The sequence below is a fragment of the Planococcus citri genome, chromosome 3 (genome assembly GCF_950023065.1).
Source record: "Planococcus citri chromosome 3, ihPlaCitr1.1, whole genome shotgun sequence".
Taxonomy (NCBI): Eukaryota; Metazoa; Arthropoda; class Insecta; order Hemiptera; family Pseudococcidae; genus Planococcus; species Planococcus citri.
In genome coordinates, this window is record NC_088679.1 from 9,915,860 (window position 1) to 9,937,738 (window position 21,879).

At 34.4% G+C, this 21,879-nt stretch overlaps 2 protein-coding genes across 5 annotated transcripts in view; one reads left to right on the forward strand and one right to left on the reverse strand.

Annotated features, from left to right (window-relative positions):
* The window catches only part of KCNQ (KCNQ potassium channel), a 212,127-nt gene that overhangs the window by 128,434 nt on the left and 61,814 nt on the right, over window positions 1–21,879 (forward strand). The gene's annotated exons all lie outside the window — the stretch shown is intronic.
* Window positions 14,533–17,174, reverse strand: LOC135839964 (uncharacterized). The gene is made up of 3 exons (XM_065356251.1): window positions 15,617–17,174; window positions 15,119–15,530; window positions 14,533–15,033 (listed from the first exon to the last, which is right to left on the reverse strand). Exons 1-3 carry the CDS (start codon window positions 16,705–16,707, stop codon window positions 14,674–14,676), a joined length of 1,863 nt encoding a protein of 620 aa, XP_065212323.1. The 5' UTR covers window positions 16,708–17,174; the 3' UTR covers window positions 14,533–14,673.

Consider the following 21,879-nt stretch of genomic DNA (forward strand, 5'->3'; position numbering starts at 1 on the left):
TAATTATTGACACATAATTATGTAGATAACCAATACCTAGGTTAGAAACAAATCAAATCATTACAAAAGAAAAAAAATTCCTTACAAACATATTCTGGTCAAAAAAGTGCACTTCATCTGTCCGCCAGGAAATGGACACAAATGAGAATAAACCCTTTCAACAGGTTGAAGATAAGCCACAACTCGATTTTTAGCTGCCCAAATTATTTCCACGTTTTTTGGAAAAATTTTATAATTCTGGAGAAATTGAATATCATACTGGAAGCTTCAGAATGCCCAGGAAGTGGGAAATTCTGTTTGAGGGGGTTGATAGTAGTTTACGAACACCTCGTAAGGTTCCATTTGATAAATATAATCACATCAAACAAACAAAAAATATGATCAATCATTAAGAAACAACAACAGTGTTGAATAACAACGTTAAAAAAACAAACAAACGGGGTTTTCTTCGTTTAAAACAGAATTTTAAACTGCTGGATTCTCATGTGTTTTAAACGTGTTTTAAACATGTTTAAAATGTGTTTTAAACACGTTTTTAACACCAATTCGTTTGTTTTGGGTTCATGTTTTTCCAGGGATGCTAACCTTGATGAAAAAAATTTCGGTTATGGTTAAATGTTACATTTTTTTTCCATTTTGATTATTTCGATTACAGTTTTGGTGAAAATTGATAGATGAATAAGGGTTACGGTTACGGTTACAAATTTTTAATGAAATTTTTTCGGTTAATTTGGGTTATGGTTACAGGTTTTTTTATGGAGTCGAATTTAAAGGTGTATGAAAAATCACCAAAAAGTCTCACTTTTCTGTTAAAAATTTCTAAAAAGTTACACTTTTTTCCTAAAAATCAAGTCAAAAATGTTGCTCTTTCACACAAGATTTCAATTCCCCCCCCCCCCAAAAAAAAATTGCAGAAAAATATTTAAAAATTTCAATTTTTTCAAAAATTTTCAAATTAGCTCTGTGTTACGCTTAAATTCACAAATTGTTGAAATCTCGCTTTTCTGCCAGTAATCAGTGAACATTCTCACTCTAATGTCAAAATTTCCAAAAAAGTCTTGATTTATTGCCATAAAGCTGCTAAATCATTTCAAATTTTGGATAAAAATATGAAAAAATCTTTTTTCTTGCCAAGTAATTGACAAAATTGAGAAAAACTTTGAAAAATTGCTCAAAATATCGTTGAAATGAAATTGAAACAAACAAAATCTGATGAAATATATCGAAACATTTTTTAAAAAAACAGATCATTGATAATCGTTGCAAATTAATCTAAAAATTTTGCAAAACTGCACAAAGTGTACAAAAAAACATCAAAGTTTGGTGTGAAAATTGCCAATGATTGCTTTAAAGTGAGAAAATTCAAGTAAAATTGATCATATCTTTGCTCAAAAGTCAGAAGTGTTGAAATTTGTGAAAATGAATAAAATTCTAAACAAAAACAAAACACTTTTAATTATACTAACTGCTCTACAAAAACCAGAAGGTGAAAAAAACGTAAAAAAATTGGTAATTATAACTGGTTTTCAACTGCAATTTTTGAGGTTAAGGTTACGGTTAAGGTAATCATATTTTGGAATAAAAGTCAAGGTTATTGGTTAAGGTTACTCAGATTTAAATACGGAAATTTTTTTCGGTCAAGGTTACGTGATTTTTTACAATTTTTTCTGGTCATTTCCCGAATTAAGGTTAAGGTTAAAAACAGGGTAACATCCATAAGTTTTTCAAATATACCTACGTTATCCAGTCATCAAAATTTAAGATGCGACGTCGTAAAATAGCTATAAGGCTCAAGAAATATTAAAAAATTGAAATCAAAACACAAAATTTGTCTTTAAAAAAAAGCATAGGAAGTATAGAATGAAAATCTAAAAATTCAGTTCCTTCAATTGTGATGAGCAGACATGCCCTAACTGCCTGTGGTAGTTCTAATGTAATTTACTCTAAGGTGGTTATTATTAGAATAACTGGTTTAGAGGTACTACAAGGTTACGTGCTGAAATCTCCGATCCTGGGTCTGGACCAGGTTTGGAAGATATCTACTCTTCACTACCTTGCTAGATCTCGAGCTCTCTGTAATGTAGTCAACTTTCGGTAATTTTAGCCCTTGTGGCTCTTTGCTCTTTATAATTTAATTATTACCCGCTTGTTCGGTTAAATTTGTGTATGTCAACGTAAATTCGTGGTTCGTATCAAAGGGATCGACCCTTATTTCGGTATTTAGGATCACCTCCCATCTTCCGGACTAGGATGGTGTACCCAGCTGAATATGTACAAGAGTAAATCATAATTATCGACCGGCCTAGTATTGGTGAGCCACCAAAAAGATAATTAACGCGAACAGTTAAGGTAATGGAAAAAGCCTTTCCAAAAGGAGTGTTTCACTCCACCTAGATTAATTATAACCTTATCGTAATTAATTAACAGACAGCGAGATGACGAAATACAGTCATATCCAAACTCGTTCTGTAATATGCTTTAAATCGATAATTGATAGAAATATGATTATTGAGTCATTTATCTTTTCTAGAGATACAGTAATTTGTTCTACTGTATTCTCCCTTCCATAAGTTTACGATTAATTGCTTTTATTTGTAATCTTTTGACATAATATATTAATATTTGTCACCCTTTGAGTCCTTTTATTGACTTTTAACAATATATTTCTGTGTAGGTAGAGAAAAGAAAGACAAGAGCCTTCTCTCCAAGCTAGTTAGGTATCGACAAATTATTCACTCCCTAGGGAATAATTTTGAGATTTCTTCTATACGTAATGTTTAACGTAATATTTTCCTCCCAAGTCTTTCTATTCTCTATCATTACACAATTTCATTACTTTTTCAACGAAAAATTGAAAAAAAAACTTGTTTAAAACAACAAAAAAAAAACATTTTAAACAGAATTTTGTTTTAAACACTTTAAACATACGGTAATGTTTTAAACTGACAACACTGAACAACAATATGTACCTACATCTGTCTAAAAAACCCTGGTGGAAAAATCTGATTCACTGATGATGATCACTTACAATTAATGATGAAAAAGTTACCAAATCTACGAACACGGAACATGGAACATAGTTATTAAGCTCATTCCATGTTGTTCGGAGTTGTTTATTTTCATTTATTCAAACAATAAGCTCAGATCTGTTGAGATCAAATCAGAGCATTATTTGGATTCAATTCAAATCTGAACGAGTATGATTTGATGTAAGTCTATTTGAACAGACTCAGACAGACAGAAATTATATTAACACACGAGATAGTAATCAGGTACAATTTTTAGATCGGTACAGATTCGTTGCATTAAAATCTCCCGAATCAATTCCGTTTGATCGAATCAGATCAGATCAGATCAGGTCCGAGCATTCTGTGGATTCAATTTGATCTGACCAGACCTGATTAAGCAATAAGCATTATGACGGATCGCAAAAAAGAAGTCAGGGATATTGACCAAACTAAACACAGATCTTTATTTCGAGTTGAAAGTTGACCAGAATTTTTTTTAGCTACGGAGGTACGTCTCTGGAGGGGAGAAATATGCCCTCAAAGAGAGAGAATTTTCGAGAAAAAAAAATCGTGTTTTTTTTCAAATATTTCAGATTCTGCGTCGATCTGTGCTATTGCATTCAAAATTCAAGACTACAGAATTCTTCTGAGTGGTTGAAAATTTGCAAATCGCTTATTTTTGGATGATTTCGTGTTCTGAAAATTTTTTCTTCGCTAATATTTCGTATCAACTTGGCAAAAATTTTGAAAGATATTCTTTCCTGAAACTGGGAAAATATTTTGGAGAGCGGTGGTGCCAATTTTTTCATCATTGCCAACTTGAAAAAACTCGAAAAAATTCTGTAAGTTTTTGGCTATTATTTGGCTATAGGTATTTTTCTAAACTTTTTGAAATTGGCAGTTAATATGAGCTAAAAAATTGGCACTCCTGCGTTCTAAAATATTTCACCAGTTTCAGGAATAATATTTATCAATATTTTGGCTAAATTTACGCGGAATATTTCCAAAGAAATAATTTTCTAAACACGAATATATCCAAAATAATCGATTTGCAAATTTTCAACCGCTCAGGTATAGAATCCTAAACTTGGCCTTGGATATATCGACGCAAAATCTCAAATACGAGTACCTTTTGATTTAAGACCAGACCATTTTCCACAAAACAGGCTGTGCTATCGACAGGAGCAAACAGCCACAATTTTGTCGAAAATGCCCTCTATTTTTGATCTCCAATCTCCCCTCCTGGAGCACCTCCGGAGCTAAGAATTTTTGTGGGTAACTTTCAACAAAAAATAAAAGTTTCTCCTGAATTTGGACACGATCCATCGACTTTTTTTCAGTGATTTTCGACTTCAGTCACAGAGCACGTAGGTAAGTATTTTTTTTAATCCCCTCAGAAACATCACGTTGCTCCCCAAACCATAATTCGCAACTATAGCAATATCAGCTCGTGAACAAGGAAGCAAAACGATTGCGGTAGCTAACTAGCAAATATATAGGTACAACACGAGCCAGACTCGCCGGTAAGATTACAATACCGTTTAACGTTGCTGCGAAGGGGTAAAGTGTTAATAAATCGTGAATTTCCGTTCCCAAAGTGTAATCCATTTAAGTCAAAATAGTTTCATACTTTATCAGAACGTCGACGCGAGGTGCTGTGGTGTTATTTTGGCGCGAGTTGCGTGGCATCGATGGGGCAAGAGGTGAGGTATCCACGACGTCGAAAACAGAGACTATACAGCACGACAGCTCCGACGACGACGTTTGAACGCGAAACCTCCTGCAGTCGTGAACTCCATTCTCGCGAATTGCGTATATAGTGGAGGCATCGGCACTTTGAAAATATAAGAATCACCGCGCGGTATGGAGATGCGGGTAGTGAAAGTTTATTTTGGTGGCTTTGACTTGGTAACGAAATGTAAATTTCTGCTTCATATCGACCATAGAGACATACCTAGAAAGCTGTACGTAGGTACGTACGCAGCAGCCAGAGAAAACATCAAAAGAAAGCTATCTTCTTGCTACATCTCGTACTTGGCGCTATATACCCATATTATAGTAATGAGCTAACGGCATTTATAATTTAAATTAACAAAAAGCTTTCCTCATAGAATACCTACTGCCTCTCTTTTTCGTATTCGCCTTGTTTTATCGTCGGCTGGAATAGCGTAGGTATAGGTACCCGCAATCCGATTTTCGTTTCGCGTCGTGCAAAAATAATTCCCATTCCTATAATTTCCACTTCGAACCGTGTAGGTACCTTTTCGTTCATCGTACGAGTACATTTTCCACGTCTGCTGTGTTTATCTGTTTTAAACCGACTCTAACAATGAATCCGTTTACTCCTATGTTTATTACATTGTATATTGTATCGCATATCAGAGCTACCTACCTAAATAATAAGAAATTCCTCGTGTTGTCGTATTAAGAGAAGTTTTCAACGTGTGTGTCAAGAAGAACCAAGTACAAAAGCGCGTCAAAACACAAATTTTCTTCGCTCTAAGGCATAATATGTGACGGTGGCGCGTACAGTACACCTAACGTAATACATATGAAATGAAAATATTACATTATACGAAAATATAAGTTGGTAAACGAAATGAGAAATCATATTACATATAATCAAGGTTCTCGTATTATACGAATTTACTGAGTAGGTACGTATGAAGTTCACTCGTGAACTGTTTCGTTCTGCTGTTGCACGTAGCTTTTCACACTTCAACTTTCAACATATTTTTGTCTGAATGTACTATGTAGGTGTATGTTTTCTGTAATACGAGTTTCATACCTACTCGTGTACCTACATATTATATTGGACAAGAAAATGTAAAATTTTTTTTAAAAAATGTAAATGAAATGTTTGGTATTCTGAACAGCGAGAGTTACATTGATGATCAATGTGTATGATGAAGACAGTGATATCTTCTAAGTCTACAGCTCGATGCTTTCTCCCTCACTCCCTGTCGGAATATAATTACTTACATAATTTTTTTCGCCCCATTATTGATTACAATCTTGGTACGTTTCTTTTTCATCTTTCTATTGTAGGAGGGGAGGCTGAGTTCCAAAATGTGTAATGTACCTACTTGTCTAATTCATAATTTAATCAAATGTACCTACCTACCTATATAAATTGAAAAATCATATGTACATATATTAATTTCTCCTTTTTTCGTTTGTTTTAGGTAAGTACGAGTCTCATGATCAGGGGTAAGGAGGGTAAGTTAAGTAAACCAATGCTTTATTTATATATCATTTTTGAAGGTTCGAACTTTTCGAATCCTCCCCATCTCTTTACAAGCTCTAAAGAAGTGGTATTCAGCATTTAATGAGCAGTTAAACAAATAAATTGCCTGTAGTCCTTGTTCTGGCAAGTCTTCTGGTGATGTTATTATCCAGTAGTTGAATTGCTTCCATGTTGGGAGGCTGGTATATAATCTTTTCACGTGTGATTTAGCTGATATACTGATGATTTACTTTATCCACTGTCAACATTTTTCAGTCCCTCTGAAGAGTTTGGTTGCTGACATACCAAAGGGCATTGCTCATCAATCTCAGAGTTTTGTTTTGAAAACGTCGGATGATGTTCCTGTTGGCCTTTTTTGCATACCCCCAAAGAGGTGCTCCATCCTGCCAGATTGGCCGAAGTATTGAGTTATGAAGGAGACATTTATTCTCTAGGCTAAGTTTGGGTTTTCTACCCAGCAGCCAATGTAGGTTTTTAAGTCTGCAATCAAGTTACTTTCTCTTAACCTTGATGTTGTGGTTTCAATTTGGTCGCGAATCGAGATGTAATCCGAGGTATTTGGAAGCATTAGTCTCAGGAATGCCGCACTGAAATGATTTTCAAAACGCTGTATTCAGTCCCGAAATTGATGCAATGGTTACTGCACAGTACAGTAATTTTCAAATTACCTCATTTTGATGTAATGATTACATAGTTCAAATCAGAGAATGCATCAAATAATGGAATGAGTACATCGCCAGGATGGATTTATTGCATCACCTTCCAAAATTCATTTCTATGTTCTCATTACATTTCTTTGGGGACTCAGTCCTGCAGACATGGTATTCAGAACATCATTTGGTGGGTAATAATTACATCATATAGTAAGCAATGATTACATTCCTTAAATATGGCTGAGAACTATGTAGTGATTTACTGAATACAGTAAACGATGTACTGAGTACATCGTCAGTGGTAAACATTCCCAAACAGTGAAAAACTTATAAATACTTCGAGGGCCTGAATCAAACATTCTACTCACGGCCATGTCGTTAAGTGTAGGCAGTTAGAGCGAGAGGTCGCAGGTTCAAATCCCGGTTAGGTAGGAAAATTTTTGTAGGGAAATTAGGTCTTGAAAAATTCATTGCAGTAAAAATCATTTAGATGTGCGGAGAAACTTGAAATTGATAATACCTAACCCCACTTTTTAAATACCTACTGTTGAATAAAAACGATGGAATGGTTACTGCACTTCTGTGTAATAGTTACTTCTCTAAATGTGTACTGATCAATGCGTTTCATTCCTATACCAAAATTACCGCGTTTCAATGCACTGAGTGCATTGTTTTAATGCAACTATTACTGTTTATTTCTTTCAGTGCGAATTATTATGACCCATTCATTGAAATGATGGCATAGCAATACTTTCTGTAGGTATAGGTGGTCATTATAGATTGAGGCTACGGACATGACATGAGCGTTGAGCATCAGCGTGAGCGTTTTCAAATTTTCAAAACTCGTTTGATGCTCTCCCTGATGCTCAAATATCAAAATTGTTTGATATTTCTGAGTGTTGAGTGTTGTCGCTCAGAAATATTCTTGTCAAAACCGCCCAACGTTAAGATTACGTTTTTTAAATTTTCGCCAACGCTCTCGCTAACGCTCAACGCTCATGTCATGTCCGTAGCCTTATTCTCATTCAATTTGATCTTCCATCAATTTGCCCTATTAGCAAACTCATTGATAGCAATTTGAAGAATAAAAGTTGTGACATGAAAAGAGTTTCGAAGCTGCGTTGAAGACGTGGTAAAATGATGTAAAAACACTCGAATATAAAATTAAATTCAAGTAAAATTGACCATGCAGAAATGCGTGAAAAGGTGTAAGAAACCATTTAAAATGAAGCAAAAATTACTGAAAATTTCCATTAGTCGGGTAATGAAACATTAGGTATATTTTTTGATCGATTAATCGGGAGATGTCGGATGCATTTTTTTGGTCACATAATCGAAGGTCGGATATAATCGTGAGTCTACCTATACTAAGTCTACTAACACCGTCTCTAAAAAAAAAAAAAAAAAAAAAAAAAAACGTGACGTAGGCTACATTCTTTGAGAAACTCCCTAGTTCCTTTTGTAAATTTCCAAGTAAAACATTTACTTACTTATGTGAATTCAGACGTTATGTTGTACATAAAGGGTAGAAGAACATATGGTCCAAAAAACTGAAAATATGCGCATATTTTATGCGCTAACATTGTCGAAAATATGCAAAAGAATTCCCTAAAAAGTCAAAATATGCCAAAATATTCCCATCATTTTCTGCACAATACGGGTATCATTTTACAGGGAAAAACAAACCGAATTCAATGGTAAACTCGATAGTTTGATAAAGTGAAAATTCAAGGAGATATTTGCAAGGACAGGATAAGGAATTCAAAGTTTTATGAGAAAAAATATCAAATTTTCAAATTAATAAAAATAATAAGTTCAGAAACAAAACATTTTAATTTCGAGGCAGCTTTTTATACAGTGTTGACATTTTCCATTCAGAAAAATGTGTGTTCAAAAAATTACGAAAAAAAAATTTGTTTTCAAAAAATTAGAAAAAAGGTAGATTTTGAAGATTTTTAAAATATTCCCTAGAAATAGGGAAAAACTGAGAAAGTTGGCTAAATATGCTGAGATATGCGCTAAAACAGGTGAAAATATGCTAAATTGACCATTTTAAGTCGAAATATGCTAAAATATGCAAAATAACATTGGCTCAATCGACTTGAAATCTCTTGGTTCGCAAAGATCTGTTTGATATTCCCTACCTAATGGCACAGAAAAAAATATGCTAAAGAATATGTTCTTCTACCCTAATAATTATGTAATTGTTTGATTCTTTTGAAATACCTTTTTAAAAACCTAGCCTGATAGGTAGGTATACGTCTGAGTGGATTGAGAAAAAAAATGTCTCCAAATTCAACGAAAAATTTTAGTTCTGGGGGGGGGATAAGGATCCTCAAAGAAAGAATATTTTCAAAAAATTGTGCCTTTTTTCGCTCCAACTTCTACTCAACCTGTTTTGGGAAAAATAGACCAATTCCAAAAGATATAAGTATTTAGTATTTGAGATTCTGCGACAACCTAGGCCATTGACATCAAAATCCAAGACTGTTTTTAGGTTCTAGATACTGAACGATTGAAAATGTGACAGTCGCTTAGCTACCTATACTTGGATAAATTTGTGCTTTGAAAATTTTTTCTTCTCAAATACTCTCTCACATTAATTATGCGAGAATATCCATCAAAATATATCATTCTTGAAGCTGAAGAAATATTTTGTAACTCGGTGGTTCAAATTTTTGGTCGTTATTGCTTATTTTAAAAAACCAAAAAAAAATTGATACTTTTTGGAGTATTTTTCTCGATTTTCTTTTTAAATAGGCAATAATAATGACTAAACATTTGGCACCACTGCGTTCCAAAATATTTCCCCGGTTTCAGAAATGATATCTTTTGATATTTTGGCATAATTAATATGAAATATTCGAGGAAATGATTTTCAAAATAGGATTTACATATTTGAAATTCGAAAATATTAAGTGGTTCACGAATTTTGTACCATTTAGTAGAACCCTAGAAGAGGTGTTGGATTTTGATGTCAATGGCCTAGGTTGACAAAAAATCTGAAATACTATCTTTTGGGACTAAGAGTTTTTTTTTTAATAGAAAATTTCCTATCAGCTCAAAATGAAGTTCTTCACTCAAAACCCTGGAACATTTTTTTTTCGCGAACCCTTCTAATGATCATATTTAATGAGATCAGTTCTGCCACTTGCTCCTGGATGAATTATACTTTTATTTGTTCAGATCTGACATTTTTTTCAAATGAAAGGAAAATTAAAAATTGCATAAGAAGCTCTAGAAAGTTCGAGGGAGTTAATACGTCTTACTTTCAAGGCCGACTGACTTCATTTTTCAAATAGAGCATATATCTCAGAAAGTGGTCAATTTTGAATTTTCAAACATTCGCCAAAAATTGAAAAATCAATTTGGTCAACTGAAATTTGGATTATGGGACTGTTTTTATTATCGAAGAAGCGAACCATACGAACTAATACTCTCCAATTAGAACAAAACCAAGCTATATCACAAGTGTATGTTCTCAAACCCCCTCAACCAACATTTCTAGTGCTGAAGTTCATTTTTTTTTTTTTTGGATTACTAACGAATTTGTGAAAATTCACAAAATTCAGAGAAGTCGTTTCGAGGGTGATTTTCAAACTTTGTGCGTGAAATGTTAATTATTTTTTAACAAAGTGGGCCAATGTGAATACTTAATTCTTTCGAATCAAATCTCTCAGTTGGAAAACTACTAGTTTTGAGCTATTCTGGAGTCTCCAGTCTAGTGATTTTTTAAATCTCTAGAATCTTCAAATCACTCTGAAAAGGTCATAAAAATGTTAGAAAATCAATTTTGGTAGTTAAAAGATAGACGCGAGCCTTAAACACGCGAATTGTTTTCAGTATGTCAAAAAATTACTCTTATTTTTCGTCCAAAATTACGATGTTTTCATCAAAAACACTCGACCACGAATCACCCAGCGGGTACATTGAACGTCAGATACCAAAAAATTTCCAAACCTTGACACCAATCAAACCTCCAGCTCGAGTTACCACGTAATACCGACGCGAAGTCTAATTTATAAAAATAATACCCCCAGGTTTTTTCAACTTTTTTCTTTCTTTTTTTTCCGTTTTAATCTGCGGTACGCTGCGTTGCTTCTACTCCACAACAACAACGTTGTAATTCATCATAATGAACGCACTCGCGAGGAAAACCTTCAACGAACGAAGTAAAATTCAATTCTTCGCCACTGCCATATTACAGAACGAGCTAGTCTGGTTAACAATAGTTGCCAGAGTCTTTCATCTCTTGCGCCCGGATAAAATCATTATACTTTCAGTCAAGTTGAATTTTCTTCGCATAATTAATGTTATTTTCGACGTTGCTAGCTGCCCCTGTCCCGACCACCGCATATTTCTTTATCTCACCTATAATATCTTTGTCTTCGCGGCTATGTTCGTGTCTATCCTCGACAATATGAAAACCTGAAAGAGATGAATTAAATCCAGACGTCCTTTTGAAAATTTACAAAAATTAACTTTTCTCTACTTGCTTCTCTCTTTGTCTGTTTCTTAGGGACTGGCGTATTTTCTCATTATTTAAGATTATATACTTACTTAGCTACTTTTACTTTTTATAGCTACATATTGTAGGTAGGTAGGTACTAACGTAGAGCGTAAGTATGGTACCTATAGACTGTCTTTATTTTCAAGTGAATATTATCTCCTTTTTCACTCTGTATCTACTTATGGTTTGTTTCGTCGTCGAACAAAATACCTTACCTTACAGCTAATTAATTAGAAATTCATTACCTACCGAACTTTTTTTCATAATTAACGACAAGCTTAGGAGTAGAAATTGAAAGCTTTAAAACATTTCGAAGATGGTACTCAATACCGATAACAAAAAGAGGTGGGTAAATTCAAACCGCAATATTTTTGAAAATTAATAAAAATGATTCATTCGAAGTTTGAAAAAATATTTTTCATTCTGTTGATTCTGATTTCAAAGAACTCGACTAGCTCATCTCACAAATCAGAGTTCCAGTCAGAACGAATAAAACGTGTGTTCTTTCTACGATGAAATCTGCGGGAAAATTGTATTTAAAAAACAATAACTTTACGCGATGTTTGCTATGAAGAGAGAGAGAGAGAGAAAAAAAGCCCACACCATACTTCACCATCAAGGTCAATTTAATTATGTTTACAAGAGAGAAGAAAAAAGCAGATTAAATCAATTCGCTCCGTAAGAAGAAACCATGGCGTCGTCGTCACAAGCGCTCGACTTTTTAAAGAGCAAGATTAAGGAGAAAAAAGTGAAAAGTTAATGTAGCTTATTGCATTCATTAAAAACATTTCAGGTTTTGGTTCGCTTCAAGCGCTTAAACTACATAACTCGACGAGTTAATGAAGTAAAGACCAAGAGAGTAAAAGTTTTTCAAGTGCTTTTATACATCAAAGTAAAAATTACCACTTTCTTTAAACGACTGGAAATTTTTTTCTCCATTTCCATTCCACTTTGTGTTTCACGTTTCGCGAATAGAATACCTCCTCATCGTCGTGTAGTTTTTCGAGTCGTATATACTTTTACCTCTAACTCAAGTTTCGGAAAAAGTGGAGTCTTGAATAGATAGATGTGTGTGTTTTTTTTTTCATTCTCACATACGTAGGTAAATTTGGATCCAATGATGTCTGAAACTCTTGCTGCTTTGCTGTTACTCAAACAAGTAATTCAAAATGTACCTAACCTTGCGCAGCTGGCTCGATTTTGAATTGAAATAGTCTCTCAGAATAATTTTTTTGCTCCGGAGAGGCTTCTGAAGGGGATATGAGTATTCAAAGAGGCGTTTCCTGCTTTATTAGCGCATCTTCTTATAAAAATGACCCAGTTCCAAGATTCTGCATCGACTTAGGAGATGCCGAGATGTCATCAAAATCCGAGACCACTTTTAGAATTTAGAGTTACATACACTGAGCGGTTGAAAATTTTCAAATCACTTATTTTTGAGTGAATTGATGTTTTTAAATTTTTTCCTTCCCAAATATTCCACATTATTTATGTTGAAATACGTAGATATCCGAAGATACTATTTCTGAAATTGAGGAAAGATTTTGGATAGCGATGGTGCTCATTTTTTCATTTTTGGCCACTGTTTCCAATTTAAAAAACTCGAAAAAAATAGCTAAAAACTTTTCAAATTTTTTCAACTACCTGTATGCATTAAAAGACTTGTATGGGGAAAAAAGAACTTGGAGTGTTCTAAATTTACGAGTCGTTGAAAAATGAAAACCTTACTTTAACTTCAAGAACTGCTTGTTTTTAAAATTGTCTTTTATGTTTAATTAATTTGTCAAAAAAAAAATGATTCGAAATTGTTTTTAAAAAATTGATATGAAATCACTCTAAAAAAAGTACCTATTCAAATAATTATTTGCAAACCCCCTCCCCTCCTCGTCCACAGAGATTTGAATTCAGTAGCACTTCAAAAGCTTTTTTGAAATGATACAAAAACATCCCTCACTTCACTCACCATAAAAAAATTGAAACCAAAAAAATTTCTGAATCACCCCTCACGAACTCTTTGGGTACTAAATTGAAACTAACATTCAAAATTACCGCCAAAAACTTTATCTCAAGTACACTCTGAAAAAATATCCCAAATCACCGTGAAAAACATTAATTTGAAATGGCCATAAAAAATTCATTCAAAATTAATCAACTGAAATCAACACAAAAACATACACCACAAAAAACTTTATTTGAAATGAAATGAAGTTCTGTTTACTCATTAAAGAATAACCACAGAAAAATTATTCACTGAATAACTTCAATTCTAGATCTCTCCCAAAACACGCAGCCAGGTATCCTAAAAGATCATTTAAAAAAAATCAAATATTTTCCTAATTATGTTTTTTGAATCTGAGAGGGTCTGTGTGTTTTGAGAGGCACAAAAAGGGGAGGAGGTTTTCAATCTCTTGGCGAATTGAAAAATTATTTCAAAAAAATTGATTATTCCCAAAATTAATATTTTTTCAAATTCAAAAATTTTCTCCAATCATCGTAAAATTTTTTTTAAAAATTTGTTTTTCATTAATGATACCTAAAAAATTTTTAATCAACTATTTTTTTAAAAAAATGGCTCAAAAATGATGTAAATTTTGTAAAAAAAAAAAAAAATGTAGTTGGGTACATTTCAATTTTCCAAAGCAGTAGTTTGAATGTAAAAACGAATAATTGGGCAATTAATATCTGATTTTTCGTATTATTTTGTAAGAAAACTTTCGAAAAATGTGATTCAACATTCCCAAAATCAAAAATTTTTCAAAGGCTATAGGAACCATCGAATTTCAAAACCTCCTAAACGCCAATTTTCATTTTCTGAGAAAACCGCAAAAAACTGTGATTTTTTTTGTCTGATACCTGGGAAGCTGATTTTTTTACATGTGGTAAAGTGGCAACACTGCTTTCAATGGACAGAAAATCGAAGCGTTTCTTACCATTCTTATAATATTTATCTGTGATTGTAATTGCAGTTAGCATGTTCTGGCACAAAACGATGTCGCTTAGTATGTTTTGGAGCAAAAAATTCCTTTAGTAGATTTTGAAAACAAATGGTTGTTCAACCATTTGTTTTCAAAACCTACTAAATGACGGTGTTTAGTATGTTTTGGTAATAAAAAAGAATCTCCGGCGGCTATATTTTTATCAGCTACGTATTCGATCGATGAATAACAGTAAATTATTCTCAATGCTAAGATCTAAATTAATTTTAAAAGTATATGATTAAAAATAATACGAAGTCGTTATTTTTAAAAACAAAATCTAGAATAAATCTTCATTTCGAGAGGTGATAGCTTCATCATTTTCTTCGTCTTCGTCATTTCCATCATCGAGGATGTTTTCATCGGCAAACAGTTTTTCATAGAACGGTGATCTAATTTTCAGCTTACTCATAAGCTTTCTGACGTCTTTAATCTTAGCCGCTGATGCTCGGTTTTTCTTTTCCACAATTGGAACGCGAGTAAGAAGATTCTTCGGAGTCTTTTTCTTCATTTCAGGTTTTTTAAACATTACGCTCGAGGTGGGAAGTCCTGAGTAGCTACTGCGGCTTCTTATCACGTACGGATCTTTCGAATCGTATGAAATTACCTTGACTTCGGATATCAGAAAACCTTTATTAGTCTGAGTGTGAACAGAAATATGAAAGAATTAGAACACAAAATTTTCGTTTTTGAAATTCAAGCAAGATGATATGAAAATAAATTACTTTTAAAATCTTCGACGTCGCGGTTTGATAATCTTTAATAGGAACGTCATCGGTGCCAACTATAACCAAATTGCCTTTATTGCGGATAATCGAATCGTATTCTTCTGGATTGATAATTGTATCCAATTTCTTCATGCCTTGTTCTATTAGTCCAAACGAGCGATCAGCAGGCATGTAGGAGTGACCCCTTACCGGAAAAAACCATTCAAACTCCAATTCATTTCGAAGACAGAAATCCATCAACGTAGTTACAGCCGAGTAATTTTTATTTTGCCCAGTACAAGAGTCACTGAAGAATCTGAGTTTATGGATATTTTGAGCTCGTAGAATCGGTAAGAGAGTAGTTGATAAGAAGTGAATCAGACACGATACAATTTCATTACTTCCACGACCGTATTCTGTTTCTAACCACCTGCACCAAAAGAACAAATTATCAACGCTTTTATCAATTTTATATTTATTCAAGTTTTTCTTTTCTTAAAATGAATTTGTTATTACCTGTAGAAGAACATGGTTGTTTTATCGAGAACAGATTCCTTTGGCTGTTTTTTTTTATGAATGATGATTCCAAAGGTGTGATAAGAGATCTGACGACTGTAAAATGCGTCGGAGATGGGTGTTTTGGGTAGTACTTGATTTGCCATAAGATCAAAGTTGATGGTTATCGTATCAGCCGGCAAAAGATTCAATTCCTTGAAAAATCGTTTCGAACGGATCCTGTGAAGGCCTCTTTCCAGTAGGATTTCTCTCCGGCTTCCATAATTGTATTCAGTACGATTAATTTCATCGGAATTCTTCAATAAATTCTTATACTGCTCGCATGTTGCACAACTATCTTTTCGAATACTACCGAAGCCAATATTGAAATTATAACGGAATACATCTCTGTAAAACGAATACTTGCAGTCTTTAAAATCAGGATACTTTTCCAAGAACATTTTGTGCATTTCAACAATGTTTAATTCACATGGTAAGTATACTCGTCCAACTGTATCATTTCGACCATAATGACGTTCTCGCACTTTGAATGATTTGATATGCTCGATCACAGCATCTTTTAAAGCTGTCAATTTTGGTTCGGAGCCACCTCGCTTCTCAACGCACTGATCACTTGGCAACATGAACGTCTCCGCAGCAAGGTCTAAAGTTGCTCGGCCAATACTTAGAATAGAGCAGAAAACAGTTTTACAGACTTTAATGCGGCCTGTGTCTGTCTGAATAGAGCATTCGATTGTGTAATTACGGGATCTTCGCACTCTATTCTCATCTTTCACTCTGGTGCGCGCAACGCTATTCAGAGAAATACACCTCTGTAAAAATTTCCTCCTTTCTGGAGCACTTTCGATCGATTGAAATTGCTTATGAAAATTGTAAATTAGATCGATATCGATGGTTCTCACCTTACAATGGTTACTTTCACTATCGTGCTTGCACTTTAAAATGCAACCATTGTTTCTTAATTCTCTTTTTGCCTTTTTAGCTTGATTTCGTTTCCACATTGCTGGATTACCTCGTCGTTTTCTCGAATGTTCTGTTGTGACTTGGGCAGATGCGCAATATTCATCATCTTCTTCTAAATTATTTTCCATAATTGTAACTTTTTAATAAACGTTTGAATTTTCAAAAAAAATGATTCACGAACTTACTCACCATGAAAACAATTCACTATTTTGCGGCAAAAGTTGGCGGAATATTTTGTAGATTTTTTAAATATATGTTGGCTTTGTGACTATAGCTACTCAATCTAATCAAAAAAATTATTAAAATTCGTTAAAATGTCTTTTTGATTCAGTTTCACTCAGAATTCTAGCAATTTTGATAGGATTTAGCAGGTTTTGAAAGAAAATATTGCTTTAGTAGGTTTTGGAAACAGAGAAAAACGGCGCTCAGTAGGTTTTGACACAAAATGGTATTTTAAACTCAGTTTTTCAATGGCTTTTTGTAGGTTTTGGTCAAAAATATGTTAACCAATGGTTTCAGGAGGTCGAAAACTATCATAATCAGTTCAAACCCCATTTTTCAAAATTGTGGTCTTTAGCAGGTAATGAAATTCGACGGTTCAAGGTGGATAAGTATGGCGAATTTGCCCCCGAGAGCTTCAGGGTTGATATTTGCATGGAAGGTGGGTACCCTTGAGCACCTTCCGTCACGAAAGTTTCAGACCCCTAGACCCCCCCGTTTTTGAGAAACCCCCCCCCTTTTATGAAATTACAATAGAAATTTTTTTCTCAGCCCCATGTGAACCGATTTTTTCGATTTTTTGTTATGTTGTAAATATCCATAAGAGGTATCCCCACAAAAATTTTCACCCCCCTCCCCCCATATTTACCCCCCAAAATGACGTTTTTTTAGCTTTATTTGCCCGTTTTAGCAATGATCATGATTCTGCACAAAAATGGGAATAGCATTTTTAAATGTGTTTTCGACCCCTACAAGACATATATTTTTTTCAAAAAAAAATTTTTGGTGGGTCGTGGTCAAAAATTGAAAAAACCAACAGAGGGGGTAAAAATGAATTCTGGTGTAAATTATTGTTTTTGGTAAATGAGGTGTCGTTTCCATATGAATCGAACCCCCTGAACACGAATATGACGTCCAATTTAATGCTACCCTCAACCACACCCCTTCAGTGCCTCTGCCCCCACTTCAATTTATACTATTTTTAAAGTTTTGATATTTTCATAATGTTGGTGTCGTTTTCATATGAATCAAACCCTCCGAAGACGAATATGACATCCAATTTTACTCTACCCTCATTCACACTCCTACAGTGCCTCTTCCCCCACCTAAACAATAAAATTTTTAGCTAACTCCGATCAATCCTCGACCAATAATTACTTCAAATCAAATCAATTACTATTAAAGGTATATGTTTCACGAAGGTTGAAAACTCAACGACATCGCAATGGTCAAACTTTAACATTTTCGAGTAGCTGGCTGTAGCCTGGAAGGGAATAGATGCGGGTAGACCTAAATTTGACTTCATATTCATGTTAGGGGTGTTTGATTTACATGAAAACGACACCAATATTATTATGTAGCTCAATTTTTAATATAATAGTAAAAATTGAGGTGGGGGCAGAGGCACTGGAGGGGTGTGGTTGAGGGTAGAGTTAAATTGGACGTCATATTCGTGTTCGGAGTGCTTGATTCATATGAGAACGACACCAATATTATTATATAGCTCAATTTTTAATATAATAGTAAAAATTGAGGTGGGGGCAGAGGCACTGGAGGGGTGTGGTTGAGGGTAGCATTAAATTGGACGTCATATTCGTGTTCGGCGGGTTCGATTCATATGGAAACGACACCTCATTTACCAAAAACAATAATTTACACCAGAATTCATTTTTACCCCCTCTGTTAGTTTTTTCAATTTTTGACCACGACCCACCAAAAATTTTTTTTTGAAAAAAATATATGTTTTGTAGGGGTCGAAAACACATTTAAAAATGCTATTCCCATTTTTGTGCAGAATCATGATCATAGCTAAAACGGGCAAATAAAGCTAAAAAACGTCATTTTGGGGGGTAAATATGGGGGGAGGGGGGTGAAAATTTTTTGTGGGGATACCTCTTATGGATATTTACAACATAACAAAAAATCGAAAAAATCGGTTCACATGGGGCTGAGAAAAAAATTTCTATTGTAATTTCATAAAGGGGGGGGTTTCTCAAAAACGGGGGGGTCTAGGGGTCTGAAACTTTCGTGACGGAAGGTGCTCAAGGGTACCCACCTTCCATGCAGATATCAACCCTGAAGCTCTCGGGGGCAAATTCGCCATACTTATCCACCTATAGCCTTTAAAAATTATTTTAAAAATTAGAAAAAATTGAAAATTTACTTACTTTTACTTTAAAGGAGAGAAGCACGGCAGTTCAAATAGAATTGGCAATAGTTTCTGGGTCATCAGATAGAATGTCTAATAATTTATCAGTAATTGGTAACTTTTTTTTTTCAAATTCCGCAATCCCTGCCACATTGGGCATCCATCAGCGTTTTTCACTAAATCACCAATTCCGGCTGAGAGCGCCCAACGACGACACCGCTACCCTGCTGTTTGTCTTTTCACATGGTGATTCTTCTAGCTGGAAGGTCAGACAGCTTGAATCTCTTCAGTCTGCGCATATCATTAGAGTTGTCCAAGAGCTGGATGGCACTGGGTTTGCAGTGGCTGTGTAGACTATGCTCATGCCATTCAGCGCGCCTGCAGATTTACTCGGAGATGTAGCTGATTCCCAGGCCCTTGTGGAGGTCAGCGTTTCATTCGTATCGGTATGCTCCGGTTGTTGTTTGTAGGATTATGTTCTGGCACCTTTGAATTATCATGATGTTCAAATTTTGAGGCACAGCCCCAAAGCGCAATACTATGCAGCCAGATTAGCCTGACTATTGCCAGGTATAACAGGCGTTTGTTCACAAGACTCAGCCTCGATTTTGGCCCCATGAGCCAGTACAGCTTCCTCATTTAATCACTTTTTTTGTCATCGTCGTTGTCGTCGTCGTCAACACGTATTTATCCAATCAGTGATTAGTATTTCAGATATAATCTAATCAGTGACTAGATATTTGAAATGCTAAGCAATATGCAAAAAAATTCGATTTAAGAAGCCATTAGCGGATCGGTGATTGGATGATTGGAAGACAGTTTTAAATTTCAGTTTGAACAAGGGTCGGGAAGATTTGTTTTTTTTTTATTGTGCGATTCCCCACCAACTCATTTCTCTAAGTGCAACAATTGTTGTTAGGAACTCAATGGGTTGATAGTGATGTTATTTTTGTTTCATGATTTCAAAAAGTTGTTTTTTTCATGTAATTTTAAAATTTTTCAATTTTTTCAAAGATTTGCTGAAAGAGATGTACATACGCTGATAAATTTATGTCTATTCAATGAAATAAATTATTGGATATTGTTTTTATTCTTGTAAAAACCGCAAAAACTCTCTTGTAATCAGCTGTGAGAGGAGGTAAATATAGTAAATTCTGGTGTTGAAAAGTATAAGTTGTACTGTATTCGGTTAGATCAAAAGACCATAACTTTACCAATTGTTCATATTTACCTAAGGACCAGGCAGTAATTATTCACCAAGTTATATTATTCCCAAACTCACAATAGTAATAAATCATGACACGACGCGTAACGTGCATAAGATTTTAATTAGAGGAAAATAATCGCATTAACCGGAGATTGACAATTTATCCAAAGATCACTTGTCGTGAATCACGAGCATTCGTGTTACGTGACGAAAAAGTAATGATAGTACAGTGGAGTCTCGATAACTCGAAGCTGAAGGGAGAAGGAATTGACTTCGAGTTATCGGAGTTTTTGAGTTATCGGAATTCGAGTTAAGAGGTCAATTTTGGTATATTTCGAGTAAGCAAAGTTTTGAATTAGATGAGCGTTTTTTTTTTACCAGAATGAAATGGAAACATATTATACCATTATACCTATGTACGAGTAAAGTATGGAATGAGATTGTACAATAGGTACCATTGAGGATAACCGATATGTGAATGTGAAAGAGTTTTGTATCAATGAAATTTGAATTTACAAGTGTTTTCAACTAGAAATTCGAGTTATAGAGGCAAAACGTTGGCAACGTTCGACTTACAGAGGTTTTTTCTTGTCTTTTACAAAAATTTTACTTCGAGTTATCGGAGTTTTTGGACTTTTTACTTCGAGGTAAAGAAGTTAATTTTACATTGAGTCTTATGGAGAGTTGAAGGGAAACAGACTTTGCTTCGAGTTATCGGAGTTTTCGAGTTAACGGAGTTTGAGTTATCGAGACTCCACTGTAAAACATATGGACTCTGTACACGAGTACGTCATCCATTACCCAAAAGGGGAAAAGAGAGAAAACAGCTAGTTACACTAGCAGTGTGGCCATATTCCCGACTATAACACAGCGATTAGCTGATGGTTTGTTTCTTTTATCTGCAGTTTTTCATCCGATTGTGCTGGCTCCAGTTTAGTCTTGAGTCTAAATGCATACCAAGGTATTTAGTAGAGTTGGAGTAGGGCACAATTGCATTGTTGATACTGATCGGCAGGTAGGGGTGGGTCTGTAGAGAGAAGTCAACGTGCACTGATTTCCCTCAATTTGCAGCTATTTTCCATGTCCTCATCCACTCAGCAATTCTATAATTGGTAACTTGAATTTATTTTTGAATTCGCAACATTTCGGGCAGTCAATTAAAATGTGATGGATAGTGATTTGGATAGAATATAAAGTACAAAATGAAGGAGGTATTTTCTCTAGGAGATGGGCATGGGTAAGTTTTGAGTGTCCAGCAATATGCATTCTACACACAAATGTTTCCTCTTGACAGTTGATATGGTAGGAGGTGGACCAGAATTTGACTGAAGGTTTAATGGATCTGAGTTTGTTAGATGAGTTTATGCAATCCCAATTATTAAACCATTCTGGGCATAAGTGGTTGTTCACAACAGCTTTGAAATCAGCACTATGGATGAGTGTTTGGTACTGGTTGAACTGAGGCTGCTTCTTTATCAAATCCATGCCATTGTACGAGTAATTTGGCCAAAAACAAGTGTTGGTTACCTAAAAATTTCAAATTTGTTTAAATTACCTATTTCAAAAAATGAACTCAAAAATTTCAAAAATAATTTTGTATCAAAAAAATGAATCAAAAATTTCAAAAATTGTTTTGTAAATATCCAGAAACTGTGAGATTTTATGTTTGATTTCTCTTATTCAGATGTCTTGAGAGTTTTTTTCTCTCTAGTAAAATTAGAATTT

What these genes read in the sequence shown, in the direction of transcription:
- LOC135839964 (XM_065356251.1), bottom strand. Translation starts at nt 16,707, where the DNA reads ATGGAAAATAATTTAGAAGAAGATGATGAATATTGCGCATCTGCCCAA. An exon ending in ACAACCATGTTCTTCTACAG is followed by an intron (nt 15,531 to 15,616) that starts GTAATAACAAAT and finishes CTTTTGGTGCAG; the next exon opens with GTGGTTAGAAACAGAATACG. An exon ending in CGACGTCGAAGATTTTAAAA is followed by an intron (nt 15,034 to 15,118) that starts GTAATTTATTTT and finishes GTTCACACTCAG; the next exon opens with ACTAATAAAGGTTTTCTGAT.